This window comes from Vulpes vulpes, chromosome 13 (assembly GCF_048418805.1).
Source record: "Vulpes vulpes isolate BD-2025 chromosome 13, VulVul3, whole genome shotgun sequence".
Lineage (NCBI taxonomy): Eukaryota > Metazoa > Chordata > Mammalia > Carnivora > Canidae > Vulpes > Vulpes vulpes.
This window is the reverse complement of record NC_132792.1, coordinates 106,904,637-106,925,178: the sequence shown is the minus strand read 5'-3', so window position 1 is coordinate 106,925,178 and position 20,542 is coordinate 106,904,637. Positions and strand designations below refer to the sequence as shown.

General features: G+C 43.6%; 1 protein-coding gene across 21 annotated transcripts in view; it reads right to left on the bottom strand.

The window, feature by feature from the left end:
* The window catches only part of FHOD3 (formin homology 2 domain containing 3), a 465,123-nt gene that overhangs the window by 23,336 nt on the left and 421,245 nt on the right, over positions 1-20,542 (bottom strand). For all 21 annotated transcript variants that reach the window (XM_072732212.1, XM_072732222.1, XM_072732218.1 and 18 more), the window contains 5 exons: positions 14,580-14,762; positions 13,057-13,176; positions 11,997-12,158; positions 7,430-7,620; positions 1,555-1,747 (listed from right to left, as the gene is read on the bottom strand). In XM_072732212.1, the coding sequence (XP_072588313.1) occupies positions 1,555-1,747; positions 7,430-7,620; positions 11,997-12,158; positions 13,057-13,176; positions 14,580-14,762 (849 nt within the window). The remainder of the gene's footprint in view (positions 1-1,554; positions 1,748-7,429; positions 7,621-11,996; positions 12,159-13,056; positions 13,177-14,579; positions 14,763-20,542) is intronic.

The following is a 20,542-nucleotide window of genomic DNA, read 5'->3' as shown; positions in this document are numbered from 1 at the left end:
AACACCTTGGAATGAAAAATGGGCCACAGTTTGCCCAAATGGATTCAGCTTGCTTCCTGTTGCTATACTCATCCTATGGAGTCCAGACTTCAGGAGAGGAGAAGGAAGACTCTCAGCTGGTGGCACTGGCATTCAGAACTGCCAGCAGGGCTGTACAAAGGGCCCCTCTGCAGATAAGTGATCTGAGCACTCCCTTAGGCTTGAGAAAATTCTAAGGGAACAAGGAGTCTTGGGTGAGGGGATGGTAAGAAGATTAGTCCCTAGTTTTCCTCAGAACTACCTCAATATAACAAAATTTCTAAGATAATGGATCCGGTCTTCTTATTCCTCAGAATGTAGATGCTAATCATGTGCCCTCTGTTTCTCCTATAACATTCACACCCATCTGGGGACAGAAGGCAGAACTAATTTTAATCCTCCCCAAAGAAATCTGCCTGACTTGAGTTCAGTTGAGGCTTGCAACCACCAGGATGATGGCGCTCTCTATCATTTGGTCCTTCTCCCATCCCATTTTCTGTATTACTGAGAGGCAATGGTACTTCTCAGATCTATATACAGATGGGTTGATTTGTATAAAAGCCCACCAGAAAGAGGCACCTACATGGTATGTCTTTGTCTCTGGCATCTTCACACATCCCTCCCCCCTCCTCTTACAGAGCATTTGGCACCTGAATGCCCACAGCACCCGTGGCCTGCAGGGAGAGAGGAGCCCAGGAAGAAGGGAAGTGTACCAGCAAGCAGGGCAACTCCCCACAATGGGCTGTAGGGAACTCCTGTTGGATTCACTATTCTATGGATCTCTTCCTACCTAAAGATTCTCTGACTCAAGGGACTGCCAAGAGCCCCCTCAAATCATGTCTTTGAGCAACCACACCAATTATTTCTCTATCCAGATGCCTCGAATCGGTGGTCCACATGTCAACTGACTGGTTATACGGCATCATTATGACCATTAAAATCATGAATCAATTCCCACATCAGTATATTTGTGTTCCTAGAGTAAATGGCATTCTCTTTTGTATTTTTTCTTTTCTTCCACTTCTACCCACATCCCAGAGGTTGAAAAAGGACTCAAGCCTTTAATGACACCATATTACCTACAATACCCTAACATGAGTTAAAGTTCCTCCACTAGCCACACATCCTTAATTTACATGTATTTGTCCCACACATGTTATACAGCAGATTTTCACTGTAATAGTAAAGGAACTGTTTCAGAGCAGTTTTTGGACTTTGGGTGATATGATGTAGAAATGTAGGTTCATCAACTAGATACCACTCTAGTGGGTGATGTTGATAATAGGGAAAGCTGTGCATGTGTTGGGGCAAGGAGTATCTCTGTAGAAATCTTTCTACCTTCCTCTTAATTCTGCTCTGGACCTAAAACTGTTCTTAAAAAAAAAAAAAGTTTTTTAATGTGAAAAAAAGAGCATTTTTTAAAAGATGGATTTTTTTCACAGTCCAAAAAAAAAAAAAAAGGACAGCCCCTAAACTACAGGGGTTGATCTGCTTTTACAATAAATGATACAGAGAGACTTATTTCATGGGACTTACGTCAGTGATCATCTTCCCTCTGGTCTTATTTCTCTCTCTGTGGTTGGCCCGTTTCTGTTTCTGCTGCAAAACCCTTTCCCTGGTGGTGCGATACTCCAGTGCAAATTCACTAATGATCCTGCAGAACTTGTTTATGTTCACTTCCCGAATTGCATAAGGTGGGTGACCCATAAAGAGCAAAAAGGAATGGAACCTGCAATGAAAAACACAATAGTGGTGTTGACTTCAGTTCTAAGGAACAAAAGACAACTGTCTAAAAACTTTCAGTACGAAATCAATCAGGCAGGCATTGTTCTTCATTTCTAGGACTCTGGGGTTGAAGAGTCTTCTTGAGTGAAAAATGCAGCCAGAAGTCAAGTTCAACTCACTTTCTCGCTGATGGAGGATGTCTAGGTGGTAGGATTTTAGGAGATCAGTTACTGTTTTCTTTTTGCTTATCAATGTTTTAATGCTTCTTTTAAATGTATGTGTAAAACTTTTGTAAGAAAAAGGATAAAAAAAGAAAAAAGGATAAAGCACTGTTTTAAAGAAAATACTGCACAAGTTTCTAGATTATGTAAGAACTGAATAAGGAATAAAGAAATATAGCTTAGCAATTCCTTGAGACACTGCTTTAAGGACAGGAATAGCTGTGTACTGATGGTCTGTAAAAATGCTGATAAAATTTTCTGTAAATATTCTGAAATATTTTCTCATGATATTACATACAATCTTTTTTTGAGAGAGAGAGAGAGAGAATGAACAAATGAGTGGAGGGAGTGGGAAGGGGCAGAAGGAGAGGGAGAGAATCCTAAGCAGGCTCCATGCTTGGTGCAGAGCCCAATGCAGGGCTCAATCTCATGACCTGAGCTGAAATCAAGAGTTGGATGCTTAACCCATTGAGCCACCCAGGCGTCCCACCATATGATTTTAATTTTATTAGGAAACACCATACAAGCAGCACAAAATAAATTCAGGTATTTAAATTATAAATTAAAAATTATTATATCTTATTGAATTAAAAACATCCTGTAAAGGAAATTAAATAAGCAAACATGTACACCAATTTTAGATATCAGGAAATGAGAAAGAAGATCCTAGGAGACAGGGATATTCTTATGCAGACCAAACAGTCTTATATAAATGATACCACTATTTCTGGACAACTACTTTTGTTTTTGATCATTCTATTTTGTACAGTTTGAATAGGGGTTTTGTTTTGTTTTGTTTTCAACAACACAAAAGGGAAATCAGCTTATTCTTTATGTGAAGAATAATAAAGTAAAACATACAACTTGTGATTAAAGAGGCTGAAAAACAAATGCTGTTTAAAGCCAGAAAATTTAGCCACAACTATAAAGCCCTTAGAGGAACAAAGACTATAAGTTTCCATGACTTTGGATTAGCCAATGATTTCTTTCTTATATGTGACATCAAACCAAAGGAAAAAACAGATAAACTTGACTTTATCAAAATTAAACACTTTGACCTTTCAAAGAACCACCATCAAAAGTGAAAAAAACCACCCAAAGAATGAGAATATTTGCAAATCCTATGTACCCAGAATATATAAAGAGATTTGTACCCAGAATATATAAAGAAATCTTACAACCTACCATTGAAATAACAATGAAATTATGGACAAAGCATTTGAACAGACATTTCTCTAAAAAAAGATACACAAATAACCAATAAGTGCATAAAAAGTTGCTTAACATCGCTAGTCATTAGGGGAGTGCAAATCAAAACCACAAGGAGACACCACTCTACACTCACTAAGATGGCTATCGTCAGGACCCCAGATAATAACGAGTGTTGGTGAGGATGGGGAGAAATTGGAGCCCTTATACAGTAGCAGGTAGGAACATCACATGGTTTAGCTGTTATGGAAAACTCTGGCAGTTCCTAAAAAGTTAAACACAAAGTTACCATATGACCGAGCAATTTTGCTCCTATGCACACACCCAAAAGAAATGAAGATATGTGTATGTCTACACAAAACCTCTACAGGAATGTTCATAGCAGCAGTAGTCATAATAGCCAAAAAGTAAAAATGACCCAAATGCCCAACCAATGAACAGGTAAACAAAATGTGGTCCATCCATACAAGGTACTGCACAACTGGCCCATTTCCTCTCTCATCTCCATTAAACCCAGCCACAACGGACTCCTCAAGATTCCTTGAAGAAGCCTCAGGCCCCAAGGTGGAATGTGGGGGACCCCAAAGGGACAGAGAGATGGCTGAGAGCCTGCAGGGGCTGTGAGGGGGGGCAGGGAGGCCATTCCACTGGTAGGACCACAGGATCTGAAAGGTGTCCAGTCTGAGCCACTCCCTCTGTCTCCTGAGAGTGTACACAACTCAGCCTGATGGGTCTGCGGGGCCTGGGACTAGGCTGCCGTTGGGGCAGCATGAAAGGAAAGGTAATATGCAGAAGAAAACTTAGCCATGCAATGGTTCTGAAAGCTGTTTTACCTAAAGAGGATTGTCAAAGTTCTTTTATCTGCCTCTTTATCAAGAGGAGACCCACTGGGATAACTAAGAGAGGGCCAGACAGGAAGGGGAGGGGCAGGCGCCTGCTTCTTCAGCTCCATGACTGAGGGAGCAGGGAAGGAGGGCAGGTGGCCAGATGTGAGTTCTCATCTCTGTCTGAGGAAGCCCTGGAGTGGAGAGAAGTCCGCTGAGAGGCTCGGCAGGGCTGCTGAAGGCAAGAGGTATTTCTGTCCCACCAGGGGGCTCCTGTGCAAGACAGAAGGTTCCAGGCCAATCCACAACACCTCTGGCAGAGTGCAAAGAGCAGCCTGATAAGGTGAGGAAGAGGAGGGTCTGGCCAGATGCACTGGCACTCCCAGGCTCCTGGGTGGTATACAGTGGACCAGAGGGAACCCAGAGGGCATGAGCAGAGAACCTGCAGTGTCTGAGGGGATGCCCGGGGGGCAGAGGTGAGACCTGACCACTTGTCCTGTCAGCTACCAATCACAGCAGGAGGTGCCAGCAAAGGATGGGCTGAAGTGTCCTGGCCTGTGCACAGGGGAGGTTAGCGAGCTTCCAGATGGCTCCATCCGAGAACCTCCCGCTTCTTCACCATTGAGCTCTAGAAATCATTGTTCTTCCTTCCCCAAGGCCAGAGGGGTGGCAGGACTCTTGAAGACCAAACATTCAGCTGTTTACAAGACTAAGTCAGCAGACTGCCACCAGCAGGCAGTGGGTCATGAGGGAGGGAGAGTGTCATGAGCCTAGACCCGCAGTTCTGCTACCGGAAGGTTTGCATTCACCCCCAGGGGACACAGGACCTTCCCACCTTGGGAACCTCAGCGCCACGTCTGTGTAACAATTGCTTCTTTTAAAAAGTGCCCGATTAAATGAATTACTAATTACACAGATAAAAATATAACTCTTATACTTGCAGGTGAGGAAAAGAGAGGAAGGCCTTGCTACTTCCAACTTTCTGATCTGAAGACTTCTATCGAGGCTGATCTGCGTGCCCAGAAGGATTCTATTCATACCCACCTCAACTAGGGTTTTGCTCCTTTCTGGGTCTTAGTGTCCCAGTGTGCAAAGGGAACATGTTAGATCTTAGCCATTACAGCCTATGCTCCTGGGAAATGTTGGTAGGTGGGGAGGCAAAGAGGAAGCACAGCCACGGGGGCTCTGAGGCCCCACAGCCACTTTAACATGATACTCCGACTTTAATCAGTTCTTCATATGGCATTCCTGTGAACAATGTTATTGGAAGCCAGGGTTCTATGGTTTAGGAGCTTTGGCTTGGCCATTCCCTGGACCCACTCTTTAGCCATGGCCCTTTTACCACCCACGATAACTGTGGTGGATTCCTAGATGAGCTAGATGTAGGTCACCCCCAGCAGGATGGCCTCCAGTGAGTAGACAGGGATCTAGATCATGCAAGAGCAACCATCATTTGGTGACCAGCTTACCAGGAAGAGTAGGACAATCAGAGCAAACATGATATGCATTTTACACACACACACACACACACACACACACACACACACACACACACACCACAGCACAGCCTATAGCTTAAGGAATAATTGTATCACCAAAACGAGTTTTTACCTGTCCACGATAAAATGACTAATGTGCTTAGGCATAAAAACTTTGTGAGACTTTCAGAAAACTGCTCCAGCTTCATGATATTCCAAATGGAAACTATTTGTTTGAGTCATTTTAAGTTGGAAACTGCCTGTATCATACAAAGCACGGAGGGCCACCGCAGCTCACATTCCCTGCCTCTACTTTTCAAACATGTTAAAAGCATAATGTACTTTGGGTTCACTAAGAAACCTAACCAGATCTCCGATAAGATCCTCCACCCCGTGAGGTCAAGGTGGAGTGCAGGGAGCAGGCTTTACAACTAAATTCCAGAAGTACTGAGTGATTGACAGTCATCCACTTGGAGGGAAGATTCTGCTCCCCATTCTAGTCTTATCTAACATTTAAAGACTTCCACCACCTTCTTCGCCCTACAACAGTCTGGATCTAGACCCAGGAGGGATACAATTACCAAAGCGGCAAAGGGCAAGGCCTCACATGCAGACAAGACTAGGTTATTAAAGTTCTGGGTGGGTTCAAGGAGGGTGAAGGAAGCAAAGAAAAAAGAGGGTGAAAGGAGGAAGAGAGGGAGGGGAAGAGAGAAAAAAAAGGAATAAACAAATATGAAATGTACAGGGATAAATGCAAATAGTGCCCAACTGCTTAAAAAAAATAATCAAGGTGCACCTGGGTGACTCAATGTTTGAGCGTTTGAGCATCTGCCTTCAGCTCAGGTTGTGATCGTGGGGTCCTGAGATTGAGTCCCGAATCAGGCTCCCTTCAGGGAGCCTGCTTCTCTCTCTGCCTATGCCTCTGCCTCTCTCTGTGTGTGTCTCTCATGAATAAATAAATAAAATCTTTTAAAAAAAAATAACCAAGTGCCTGGACATAGGCCTGGGAGTGTACATGAGGGCAGATCTCTGGGAAAGGCCCGCAGTTTAGATGGCCTCCAGGGGAGGGCTCCCTTAACAGAACCGACATGAGGCCTGTTTCAGAAGGTCTGTCTCCAGAGCACCTGCTCTGGGTATACCACTGCCTGCAAGTCTGTAGACTTGCACACTTACTCAGTGAGGTCCAGGACAGAGCATCCAGACCCTGAAGGCCAGGGTGAGGAGCCTACAACCATACTCTGTGATATCACAAAGAAGAGGAGGGTGGTGCATGGTCAGAAATGCCCTGGCCCAGGAAGTCAGAATACCCAGGTTCTGGTATTGGTGCTGCTACTGCTTGCAAGTGAGACCCCTATGGAGCAGTCCTAGATCCCAGGCAGCCTCCTGGTAGGCAAGCAAGGCTTCCTCCATCCCTGCATGTCTCCGAGGGTCATCTTAGATCTTCTGACTCTAAGGACAGTTGGTCCAGAGGGTGGCACCCATGGTGGGACCCAGGCCTCATGCATACAAGCTGCAATGGAGCAGCCATCAGAGAATCAACAAGTTGAAAGTCTTAGAGGGTACACTGCAGATTATAAAAAGGAACTTTTCTAACAAGTCAGGCCACCTTGGAAGGACATGTGCTGTAAGTATGCACAACTGTTCAAGCAGATGCAGAGACACAGGGGTCAACTTGTCAGAGATTTTATAGAGGCAATTCCTGATCAAATAGGATTTTTGTACCACATTATCCCTGAGATTCCTTCCAATCTCAAAATTCAATGGCATTATATTATCGCAGTGTGTGTGTGTAAGAAAAATACCCATGGAATAAATATGTGCTAAAGGTGTATTTTCTATGTACCCAGAGTTTATAGTACAACTTTTGTAAACTTAACCTTCCATCCAATCTTGGTTTATCAATTATTAATATGCCATTTTATAGGTATTTCCATTAGTTCATTCATCTACTTACCTGTTAATTATTCTTCTATGAACAATCTTTAAAATTATAATTCGCTCTGCACAGTCTTTTAGGAACTCTGACATTCGCTGTTTTAAAACTGGTTTCATTTCATGTTTCGCAATTGCCTTGAGGTGATCCCATGAAGCTTTGCATCTTCTCTCCATCTGACATAAATTATCCTGAAGTTGATCAAAGTCAACCTGAAAATCAGAGAGAGAACATTGCTAACGCACTGAAACAACCGGACACCAACCTGAACCAGGAAACTCAACCGCCTCTGGGAAGAAACAAACATCAAAACCAAATTTACATCTTGAAATACAAACATATTTATGGCCTAAAAATTATCCACACGTGTATTGGTCATTATCTTGACATCAAATTATTTAGTGATAAAACTGTTCTCCAAATGAACCCAATGCAAATATCACTCTTCCCCCCTCCTCCAAATTTGGAAAGAAATCTTAGGGAAGTCTTTGGGAACTGTAAATTAAAACATGATATCAGAGCATTCTAGTACAAGATGAACTGAGAAGATGTCTCAAAATTTTTCAGAGAGCTCTTGTTCTTCAGAGATGATTTTTCACTTAGGGTTATAGGAGCATGCCAGTTGTATGGGGATGGTTCCAATATGGTGGTGATAGCTAAAGGGGAGACAGCTTCTCTTCACAGTGATCTCTTTACACCGTGTGACAAATTTTACTTCTCCACCCATTCATTCATTCGACCCACACGGATGGAGAGACTGGTGTCTATCAGTTCCTACACCAAGCACTAAGAACACAAAGACAAATAAATGTTCAGTGAACCTAAACTGCTGCTCTCAAGGAGGCTCATTGTATAGACAGGTGTGTAGACCAAACACTGGGGATGTATAGAACCCACTAGGTGCATGCGCACGTGTCTGTGTGTGTGTGTGTGTGTGTGTGTGTGTGAGAGAGAGAGAGAGAGAGAGAGAGAGAATGGTCTCACTGCCAGATGCAAGTCATGTGTGCAAAGAACAGACGTGCCACCGTACCCACTGTGCTCTTCAGGGAAGTGGGGACAGCAGGGATGAACTGAGGTAGCCTGAGCTGAGGCTTTCTAACGTGATGCTTTTATTGAATTTCTAGACTAGAAATTATGTGAATCAAAGAGGTAGTCATGAAAAAAAATACACTTGAGGGCATTTAGGAGGATGTGGGATGGGGCGGGGGCAGGGACTGAGAAGGCTGGAGAGGAGGTAGACACATAAACAGGCAAGACTTAGGGAGGAGCCTGAGGGGAGAGAAGTAGCTGCAGGGGGGAGGTGGTGGGAAAAGCCAATCGCTGGACAACTCAAGGTCAGAAGGAGAAGGCAAGTGCGTGGAGGTGAGCTGCCACTGCTTAGAAGACCAAAGTCAAGAGATGTGAGCCTTGGGGGTGCCTGGGTGGTTCAGATAGCTAAGTGGCTAAGCATCTACCTTTGGCTCAGGTCAGGATCCCAGGGTCCTGGAATCAAGCCCCACATAAGGCTCCCTGCTAGCAGGGAGTCCGCTTCTCCCTCTCCCTCTGCCTCTACCCTCTGCTCATGCGGTCTCTCTCTCTCTCTCAAATAAATAAAATCTTTTCAAAAAGAGAGCAATGTGAGGCTGGATTTGAGTGCTTAGGGCACTTGCTGGAGTGGTCCCACCCTCCAGGAGACAATGGAGGGAATCAAGTCAACGAAGGTGGATTCTGTTAGAGGATCTATCACCAGATGGGATGAGCTCAAAGGGTGACCTGGGTGCCAGGCAAGACATTGCAAGTCCTGGGTTTCTTGAGTGCAGAAGAGCCAAAAACTGAAGGCAAGTTTAGGCAGAGCCTTGGTCAGGTAAGCAAGGGGTTCATGGGATTTGGAGAAAAATGATTTTGCCTGAACCAAAAGAAACCTGGGTCCAGATTAGAAAAGTTTTTGCTTTCCTATGATATTGTGGAGCTGAGGGGGAAAAATCAGGTGCTCAGTCAAGAGGGGGAAAAAAAATGCAGATTTAGAAAAAGACTGAATAGTTCAAAGAATAAGTCTAGAGAAGGATCTGGATGACCCGGACTGAGAAGTAATGTCTAGGAGATTTTAAGCCAAGAGTAATATGTCTAATCATAGCTCTCTGGATCTGTCCTCATTTGCATCTGGCAGCTCCCTGATACACAATAAAATAACCTCAGTTCCGCCCAGACATGCACTGAGCAGTCCTGTACAGTCTAACCAGGGGATACTCACCTGGCACAGAGCGGCCAGGCAGCCACCACGTGACAGATGGTTTTTCTGGGAAGAGAGTCCACTGTGAGCCCTTCGGGGGCGGTGGGCAGGAGAAAGTAACCTACCGCCAACAGAAGCCAGGTAGGGAAACTTCTGATGAAGTACAATTTCAGGGTTGAGCTCAATGTAGCTTCTTTTGAGGGGGGTTGGAAGGCTGTCTCAACTGGCTGCCTGCCTGGCCAGAGGCCACCGGCACATGTGACCCGAGTCTCCACCATTATCCCCTGATTCTGTTATTAGCTCCACTCAGGTGGGGGGAAACTGATGCACAGAGAGGGTAGGTAGCTTGTGAGAGACCACACAGCTCTAAGTAGTGGAACTGGGATCTGAACCCAGATCTCTCTGGCTCCAGAGTCTAAGTTTTCAACCAGCCTTAAGCCTAGATTTGCCCCTAAAAAATTCTACTCCAGAGACAGAGCAAGCCTGGCCACCCTCTTTGAGAAGAAAGTCCTTGTCAGGGAGACCTCTCCTGAAGACTGTTCCACATGAAACATCAAGTCAGACTGGGATAGTGTGGGTCACTCAGGGACACAGTTATCCTGCAGATGCCAGAGCAGCCCGCCCGTGTGACACACCAGCAGATGGAGCAGACGCAGTGGGACTGAGGGTTCCTGAGGTTTATTTTGTGCCTGTCTACACAGAAGGACCCCTCAATACACAAAAAGGCTTTGGGAGTAAAGGCTGAGAAGTGGTAGATGCCGTCTTGCAAGTCACAGGGATCTAGTTCAATGATCACCTTTAGTAACTGCCAACGTTAACAGATAAAACAGACTTGCACTTTTGACTTGCATAGCCAATCTTCACACAAGGAGAAGTTATTTCATTATGATTTAACTAAATACTAAACACCCTTTAGGATGATACTTAAGGGGGAAGTCACTGGGGGCCAGCCTGGTGTCAGGACTCTGAGGCCAGGGCTGCTTTAGATATAAGCAGGCTCTACCCAGGAGAAAGCCCTGGGAAAGAACAAAGGACCACATATAGCTAAGGAACTGCTTGGTTCTGTGTGGATCTGGGAACAAGACAAAGATGAGACCCTGTCTCAAGCAGAGGTATTCCTAACACACTGCGCTCTGAGAAGGTGCTCACGGGGCGGGCGGGGGCTGGGGATCCAAGCAGCAGTTGTAGGACCCTCCCCCACTGTGACACTCAGGAAGGGTTTCTCTTCTTGGTTAGGACACTGAAATGATATTTGTAAAAGACTTCTGAACAGTGCCTGGCAGAGTAGAAGCCTGTGGTCAGCTGCCAAAGCTGGGAGATCCCCGGCCATGCTCTGGCCCAGGGCCCCCTGCTTGCTCTACTTGGCAGCTGCCAGCCTGTTGCTCCTGAGGCAGGTAAAGTAGGGTCCCAGCCCCTGGGACCCCACAAGCCAGTTCTGTGGGAGAAGGCAGCGAGAGGGAGTTTCTTGAAGGAGACCTAAGCAAAGCCCCTTCCCCACTTCTTCCCCTCTGCCCACCACTCTATCTCCTCTTCTCATACTGGGGTCCAGAGTGTCCCAGAGCTAAGAGTCATCTGCTTTCAGCTCCTCGGCCTGCCCAGGTTGGGTTTCCAGAAGTTTCCTCCACGTTGGCCTGACTCCTGTTACCCTGTTCAGCCCTTCCCCATGCGCTTCCTATTGGCTCCTGAGACCCTCACATTGTCCAGTTGTGCTGTGGTGGGGACTCCTTGGGGTTGTTCAGCTTCAAGATGCTCTTACAAGTTGAGGCAGCTGGGTATCCAACTATCACAACTCTTTTCTAATAAACTACAAGTTCATGAAGATTTTAATTCTATACTCAATTTAGAGTTTGCAGTCGAGAAGCCAATGCTATGTACTGTTTACAGCCCTATAAAACCCCTCCCTCTGTGTAAGAGTGTAGGAATAGCCAGCCAATCTATGGGGGAGCAGAAGGCCAGGTGTCCTGTTTCCTGGCTCCATGTCTTGCTGCAGGAAGTCTGAGGAGGAGCCAAATTGCATTTTTTTGACATTTTTGTCCACTGAAAGAAAGTGGAGAAGTTTTCTTGCTCAGAAGAATCCAGGTCTAGTGAGTAACACTGCTCCACAGCGGATGCAGAGCTTTGGACCAGGATAGCAGGCCTGCTTCACATACCTCAGTAGGAAAGAATCTGATAGAGAACCAGACATGGGAAAAGGATCTTAAAAGTCCATTAGAAATGGCATCAGAAAAGACATACCCACAAACTCTAGAGCAAGGGTTGCAAGCAGCCCTTGGACATTTTTTTTTCACCTAATAGAGTCTGTGCTCCTCAGAGATGACTGACAAAGATCCAACAACTGAGGGAAAAGCACAGCCCACTCCTCTGTGCCCATGGACATACCTTGGCTGACCTGGTGACAGCCCCAATCTCTGAGTACAGATCAGAGCTGTCTGGGAAGTTTTCCACCACCATGGTGCACACATGGTGGAGAAGAGACTGCTTGTGCACGGTGTCTTTGACTTCTGGAACCTTCTCGAGGTAGCTTAACTCAAACGCTTTGGCCTGTTTGGTGAACATTAAATAAAAGACAAGAATAAGTTGTACACAGGCACAAATGGCCAGAATCAATGCCCTGTTGGAGGAGCCTAATAATAGCTCCCCTGTGACTGGAGCTTCTCAGGCCACATGCTCCACCACCATTAGCTGATCACATAGGGACCAACCACATTGGCTCTTTCCCACCACGGCCATCAGCCACGAGCTGTCCCAGGCCTCTGCCACTAAATCAGGGTGCTGTAGGGGTTGATGGGTCTCTGCCATCTGGGTATCTACAACTTTCTCTCTTTGGCCTCTACTTTTCTACTTCTTGACCAAAGATATGCCAATTTTTTTTTAAAGTTGGTTTATAATGTGTGTAAATTATAAATATTTGAGCGATAAGTTCAGGGGAAAAAATGGGGGAGGGAGGTGAATGAAATTCTCTCCAATGTCAGTTTTGAGAGAAGCCACGCTTCATAAAGAAGAGGGTGCTTATTTTTCTAAGTATTCTTATGTATAGCAAGATACAGGCTCAAATAAATAGGCCCTGGGCAGCCCAGGTGGCTCAGCGGTTTAGCGCTGCCTTCAGCCCAGGGCATGATCCTGGAGACCTGGGATCGAGTCCCATGTTGGGCTCCCTGCATGGAGCCTGCTCCTCCCTCTGCCTGTGTCTCTCTGCCTCTCTCTTTGTGTCTCTCATGAATAAATAAATAAATAAATCTTTAAAAATAAATAAATAAATAAATAAATAGGCCCTGATAAGTTAAGGATGAAATTCCTTCTAGATTTTCCAGCAAGAAAATACAAAAATTACTTGTTCGTTTGTGCTTTGGAGGACCAGAGGTACAATGTCCCTCAGCAAACGAAGAGCAGGGATTTTGTGACAAGGTAGGGAGGAGAATAAGAGATATGACACACTTACATTAGTTCCATTTAGAAAGTTCCCAATGGCTAAGAGAGTAGATAGGATAAAGCCCAAGGTCTTATTGTTCTCCAGTTGGTCTATGCCTTCCTTCAGATCCAAAAGTGGTTCTGCTACTTCCTTTCAATTAAAAAAAAAAAAAGTCAGAAGGTGATGATTAAGAATGTACATTTTGGCTTTACTTTGTTCTTATTCACTTCTGTACAAGGGCACCGCAGCAGAGTTTTCCTTGGTGTCAGGCAGGTCCATGGGATGGGCACAGGCTCCCAAGTATGGAAAAGTACCAGATGGCAGCGGGAAGTCCTCAGAGTCTCCCCAGTAGAGCCCAAATGAGTATGTCTGGCTACCTGTGCTGGGGTGACAAATGCTCTATCTCCCCTGTTCCTGCCCATCAGTGAAGCTCAGGTAGGACCTTCAGACCACACTCCCCTCTCATTCTCTCTCCTTCTGACTGCCTTCTAGAACTCTCTTCCTTTGCATGTACCTTCAGCATTTGGAACATAGTCTTCCTCTTTGCCTTCTCCTTCCAGGCAGATGACACCAGAAAACATCCTGCACTGTCCCTGCACCCCTCTGGTCTCCTAACCTCCCCTCTGGGCACTCTGCGGGTGGCCACTTCTTAGCCCGGGTTTCTAGAAGACCACCATCCTCATTACTGCCATTGCCCTCATAACTCTCACTCTCTCAGACTTTCACACTGGTTTTGAGACTATGTCATGCCAAGTCCCCTCAGTGGTCCTGCATCTCTTCATCCCCACTTGATTCCTGAATGAATTCAAACACCACAGGTTCCCTCCAGAAGCCCCTACGCCCACTGCCACCTGCCTGGTCCTCGGCATAAGACCTTGCTGCCTCCTCTGCCAGAGGATGGAGACCACACGGGCTCTCCTATGCTTTGAATCTCTCTCCTTTGGGTACTTTCTCTTAATTAAGTTCATTCCAGCTCATTTTCCATCTCTTTCCTCTCTACTGGATTTTTCTGCTAAAAACCTCTAAATATACTCCCATTTCCCCAGTCCAGAAGACACCTGCTCCTTCCACTTCTTACTAAAATGAATCTCCCAATGCCTTCACTGTTAAGGATCTTCTCAACTTCTTAGAGTGTTTCATCCTCAACTTCCTACAGAGATACTCCCTCAAAGGGACCCAATACCAGGATAATTGTCAGTCAATGGCAGTTTAGGTGACTATCATTAAGTAGAAGGATTACAGGTGCATTTCTATATTGTGCATTTCTACATTTTCCAAATTTTTACAATGAGTATAGACAGAAAATTTTAGTTTTTTTGACCAGTCATCTGGTACCCTCAAGCAAATGTCAGAGGCTGGGGCCAGGCAGCCACTGGAGAAAAACACCCCCCTGGCAAGCTGTCCATCACTTAGTGTGGACACAACCTCACCCTCACCAACTTGCCCCTCAGATCCTCACTCAAGAAGGATACTTCACTACCTTCACCAATAAAAATCGGATTTCTCTCCACACTGGGGGTGAGGACTGCTTGCCTCTCTCCCTAAGCGTGTACCTTTTCTGTTGTTTCGTAATCCATTTTGAATGCCCAGAGGTGGAGCCGAGCTGAGAGCTCGCTGATGGAGGAGAGTGTGAGGAGGAATTGCTCAGCACTGCCCAGTGGCACGTCAGGGTTGGCCAGCTGCGCCTCCTGGATCTTTTGCTTCTCTTCTTCAGTGGGAATCATGGTTAGAATTTTCTGAAAGGTGAAATGATATAGCATATTCTTAGTGACAGATCCTATCCCAGCCCTTTGATATTTCCAAAATCACACTGTAATTTTCCAACCAGGTAGTAAAGAGATTCTGTTGTCAGTGTTCATATCATATACAGGTGGTATACCGTTATAAACCAAATACTGTAGAGAAGAAAAGTCCCAAGTAGAGTCTAAATTCACATTCATCTGTTCTAAGATGATCTCTTTCTCTCTCTCTTTCCTTTAATCTTAACCTGTTTAATAAGGAATTTATTTATTTATTTGCAATATTTTATTTATTTATTCATGAGAGGCACAGACAGAGAGGCAGAGACATAGGCAGAGGGAGAAGCAGGATCCCTGCAGAAAGCCCAATGTGGGACTCGATACCAGGACCCCTGGATCATGACCTGAACGAAGATAGATGCTCAACCACTGACCACCCAGGTGCCCTAATCTGAACCTGTTTCATAAGGAATTTTAAAAACTTGCCCTAAATTTTCTGGGTCTTGTACATGAAGGACATTCTAGACAAAAAAGGGGGATGGGAGGTGAGACAAAAGGGAAAGCAGAAAATAGAAGGTTAGAGAGTGGCTCCCTGTTCCTAGGAAAGAATAAAATTTGTCAAGACTATATAAGAACTCAGACTGGCTTTTGCATATGGGGCATACTATAATTTTAATTGTTTTAAATATTTAAGCTATATTTCAAATTTTAGGTAGCAAAGAAAGTACTCTTCTTCTTCTCCTTCTTCCTCTTCTTTATTCCTCTTCCTCTTCCTATTTTTTTTAAAAGAGAGAGAAAGGTAGGGAAGAACAGAGGGAGAGGAAGAGGGAGAGTCTCCCAAGCAGACTTCAGGCCTGGCACAGAACCTGCTGTTGGGCTCAATTTCACCACCCTGAGATCATGATCTGAGCTGAAACCAAGAGTCAGACACTTAACTACTGAGCCTTCAAATGAAAACAGATAATATAATAAATAATATCAGATCCAAGTCTGGTTGAGCAAAAATAATGATGGTATTTATGAAGAGTAATACCTACCAATGAATGAAAAAAGTTATCTTTTGCTTCTATTTATTTCTGGTTAATTAACGATGGAAGGCAGTAGAGGCAAAAAGTCCTCCAAAAGATTAGGATTCTTGTAGGTTCAAATTCCTCAGTGATTATAAGAAGTAATTTAAAAGAAGGTAAAAGCTCCCATTAGGTAATATTTCACAAACAACATAATTAAAGGTAAGGAGTCATTATTTTTCTCTAATTTTTCCTTCTCCAGCATTGTGCCACACTTCTTGGTAACTTATGTTAATTCATTAATTCTAAATGGCTTTTGTCACTGTTCTACAAGAGCAAGCATCTGCATAGAAGCAGAAGGAGCTCTGGTTCTAGGAAAGATGGAGTAGACATATTCCCTCCTGTCCCAGTGAATGCAACTACACACCCTGGACAGCATGAATGGAGCCGCTATTTGAAGACTAAAAATTATACAGTGGCAGGTGGATTGTGGAAGACCATCAGAACTGGAAGTTCAACCCAACTGGTGATGAGTTGACCACTTGTCCTCTGGTACTCCACAGCCTGAGCTCAGGTACCCCAAACCTGGAAGAGGGTATCGGGTGCAGACAGAGAGAGCTCCAGTGGAATCCTCTAGTGCTGACTTGAGGAGTGGGAAATGAGTCTCCTAGTAGTGACAGCAGTGACAGCGGGGGCTGGCAGCCACCTATAGCTCTGGGGGAGGGAACCTTCCTCTCCAATAAGTAGGGCTGTAGTCCCAACAGGGCCAGACAAAGGGAGTAGACGGGGTAAATCCTAGCCTCCAGCTAGGCTATTTCTTCCTCTTCAGTCCAAGAGTGGCTCTGTCACTTCCTTTTGATTAAAAGAATTGAAGAAAAGATAATAAAGAATGTACATTTTGGCTTTACGTTGTTCCTTTAAATTCTTTGTACAAGGTAATAGCAGTTTTCCTCCAAATAAGGCAATCCCATGTGATGGGCCCATGTCCCCAGGCACATGCTGTCTCCTCTTGGCTTGGCGCCAGACATGGGCACAGTCACAGAAAGTACATGGCAAAGTGAGACAACTAAGCTCCAGCTTTTAACCAGAGGACCAAAAAGGAAGGCTCCAGGGAACTAGAGAGTATCAGGGAGGTTGGGGAAAATGAAGAGCCTGGCAAAACAAGTGTAAAACATTCTTCAAGAATTTCTGGGGTCCTCCCTGAGCTGTTAATGTGTGAACCTGACCTTAACCATGGTATCAAAGACCTTGAAAACCGAGCTGACACTGGAACCATAGTCCAAAAGAGGCAGGTCAGAACCTGTGGCCCCAACCCAAGCAAGTGGGGCAATAATCTTCTTTTTTTTTTTTAAATGAGACTAGAATTACCCAATACAAAAACTAGACAAAGATACTACAACTGCAGCCCAAATCCCTGAGGAATCTAGACGCAAAAATCCTTAACAAAACTATTTTTAACTATGTAAAAGTCAATATATTCAGATACATAAACATTACTGTATTTTATAAAGTGACATATTAAAAGTAATGACCACAAGTCTGGTTCAGTACAAAAAAACAATCAATGCAATCAATCTACCAGATTAACAGTCCAAACAAGAAAATTCACATCATAATGTCAATTGATGCGAAGCCTGGATGGCTCTGTTGGTTGAGCATCTGACTCTTGATTTTGGCTCAGGTCATGATCTCAGGGTCCTGGGACTCAGCCTAGCATTGGGCTCTGTGCTCAGTGGGGAGTCTGCTTGAGATTCTCTCCCTCTGCCCCTCTCACCCCTATCTTCTCAAATAATCTTTAAAAAAAAACTTATGTGAATTGATGCAGAAACATTTTTGATAAAATTCAGTATCCATACATAACAAAAAAATCTCAGCAACCCAGCAATAGAAGGAATCTCCTCCATCTGATAAATCACATTTATGAAAAACCTACATCTCATATCATGCTTAATGGTGACAGACTGAATACTTTCTCTCTAAGATTGGGAACACAACAGATTTATAACATTAAAAAAAGACATACAGACCAGAAAGGAAAAAGCATAACTATTCCTATCATAGACAACATAGTTATCTATGTAAAAAAACTGAAGAATCTACAAAAAAATTGATGAATCTGTGAGTTTAACAATGTCATGATTTAAGGTTAATACATTAAAAATCCATTTTATTTCTATATTGATAGTTATAAGCTGAAATTTTTTTAAAGTCCTATTTATAAGAAAATTCTTAGATATAAATCCAACAAATCATGTGCAGGATCTGTAGGCTGGAAAATAAAAATACTGGTGAAAGCAATCAAAGACAATCTAAATAAATGGGGATACCATGTTCCTGGACTGAAGACTCAATACAGTCAAGACGTTAATTTTCCCTAAACTGATCTATAAATCTAACTCAATTCTGATAAAAATACCATCATGATTTTTTTGTGGATATAGACAAGCTGGTCCTAAAAGTTATATGGCAAAACAGATGAACCAAAACCATTTTGAAAATGGTTAAGATCTACTATACAGCTATAGGAATAAGACAAGTCATGGGACAGGCACATGGATCATTAGGATAATACAGAAATAAATGTGAATACAGCCTAGTGATTTTGACCAAGGTGCAAAGGCAGTTCAATAGAGAAAGGATAGCATTTTCAACAAATGGTGTTGGAACTGGAATTCATATGCAAAAAAAAAAAAAAAAAAAAAAGAACCTCAAATCCAACCTTACACGTTAGACATAAAGTAACTCAAAGGAGATCACAAATCTAAAAGTCAAAGGTAATACTACAAAACTTTTAAAAGGAAAACTGAAAAGGAAATTTTTGTGACCCATGTTAGGGCAATGAACTCCTAGACATGATACCAAAAAAGAATAGGTTGAGAATTTGAACTTCATCCAAGTTAAAAACTTTTCTCTCTTGTGCAACACATAGTGAAAGACACTGTGAAGAGAACCAAAAGACCAATTACAGTTCCTCAAAGGTTAGATTTACCAACCATATGACCCAGCAATTCCATTTGTAAGTAGTGACACTAGAACAATGAAAACTTATGTTCACATAAAAACTTGTATGTGAGTGTAGCAGCTTTATTGACAATTGCCAAAAACTAGACCGAGTTACATAATCCTTCAACAGATGAACAGACCAGCTGTGGTACATCCCTGTAACGCAGTGGTGCTCAGCAATAATAAGGGACCAACTACAGATACACGCTACCACTTGGATGATCTCAAAAACATCAATCATGCTGAGGGAAAGAAGCCAGTCTTAAAAGGTTAGACACTGCATGGTTCCATTTATGTGACATTCTTGAAAAGACAAAACCATAGTCATGAGAAGAGATCAGTCGTTACCAGAGGCAACAGGTGGGTGAAGGAAATGACTAGAAAGAGCTAGCACATACCTTTTCTGGGACATAGGACTGTTCTGAATCACGACTACAGTGGCCACTACACGAATTTATAGATCTTAAAAGTCATAGAACTGGACACCAATACAAGACAATTTTCCTCTATATTGATGTAAAAAATGAAAAATAAAAAACAAAAAACTGGACAAGACAGCATAATCCACAAATGACACAAACATTCACATGACTGTGATTCAGGATATATCTGGGTGGGGTGGCTGGCATCCTGGGTCTGATGAGAGAGTCCTCAGGGCTGGTCATTTCTGTAGTTTCTCAGAAGCCAGTGATGCCAACCACACTGAAGACATGTTTCTGTGCTTTAGTCATGGTGACATTCCAGAAGGGGAACCTAGATACCTCCTCTTCCAACATCCCCTTCATTGTGGCCCTACTATTGACAGCGTGTGGAGAGAATCTGAGCAGCAAGGCACATGGGCAGGAACAATGCTCCTTGCTCCCCCAAAGGCTCAAGCTCTTGCTCCCACCTGTCCACACACCAGATGGTATTAAAAAATAACCAAAACAATCTAAGCAGATGTCACTTCCTTAAAAACATACAGGATCTGAACCCAACGAGCCTTCAAAACCAAAACTAAATTTGGATTTTAAGTTTCTTACTGCTTAAATTGTTTTAAGTATGTATGAGAATTCCAAAACAAAGAAATTGTCAACACTTTCCTCCTTTCTCAGAAGGCATTTTCCTGCAATGATTTTTAGCTGCTTCTTTCATTTGGGAAAGTAATCAAACACTCTTACTTTTGTTTTTTACTTCTCTGACTAATTTAAACCATTTGTTCACCGCTGAAGATTTATGAGGTTGCCATCTGCCAGTTTATTTCCCTTTATTTTTTTACACATCCCTGGTAATAAAAATAGCTGTAAGACAGGGGAAGGGCAGGTTGCAGCCACCTTCGATGAGCTGATGGCCCTTTCTTTCCATGAGCAAAGGATAAGGGGATGAGCATGAAGAGGTACCTTCAATTTGCTCTTCCACCATGTCTGTGAATTTCTTGATGATTTTATGGTCACCATTTGGTTTCACCAGGAAAAACACATCAAACAAAACCACTACGTGATAATCTCAGGGGTTGTTTTCTTTTCTTTCTTTTCTTGCTTTCTCCCAGTGTCCCACTAGCACTGCTTTAAGCAGCTTTGCTTGGTTATCTGAAAACTATATTTCAGAGAAAAATGGAAAAGTCCCATTTTTTATGAACCCAAATGCTCTTGGGCTTGGCCATCTCGTTCACCTACAGATACGACTGTAACGAATAATTATTCTGCCCCGGGAGTTTTGAACAGAACCCTGGCTAGAGCTCTGGGTAAGAATCTAGCAAAGGGACTTTGCTAGAAAGGTGGACCTCTC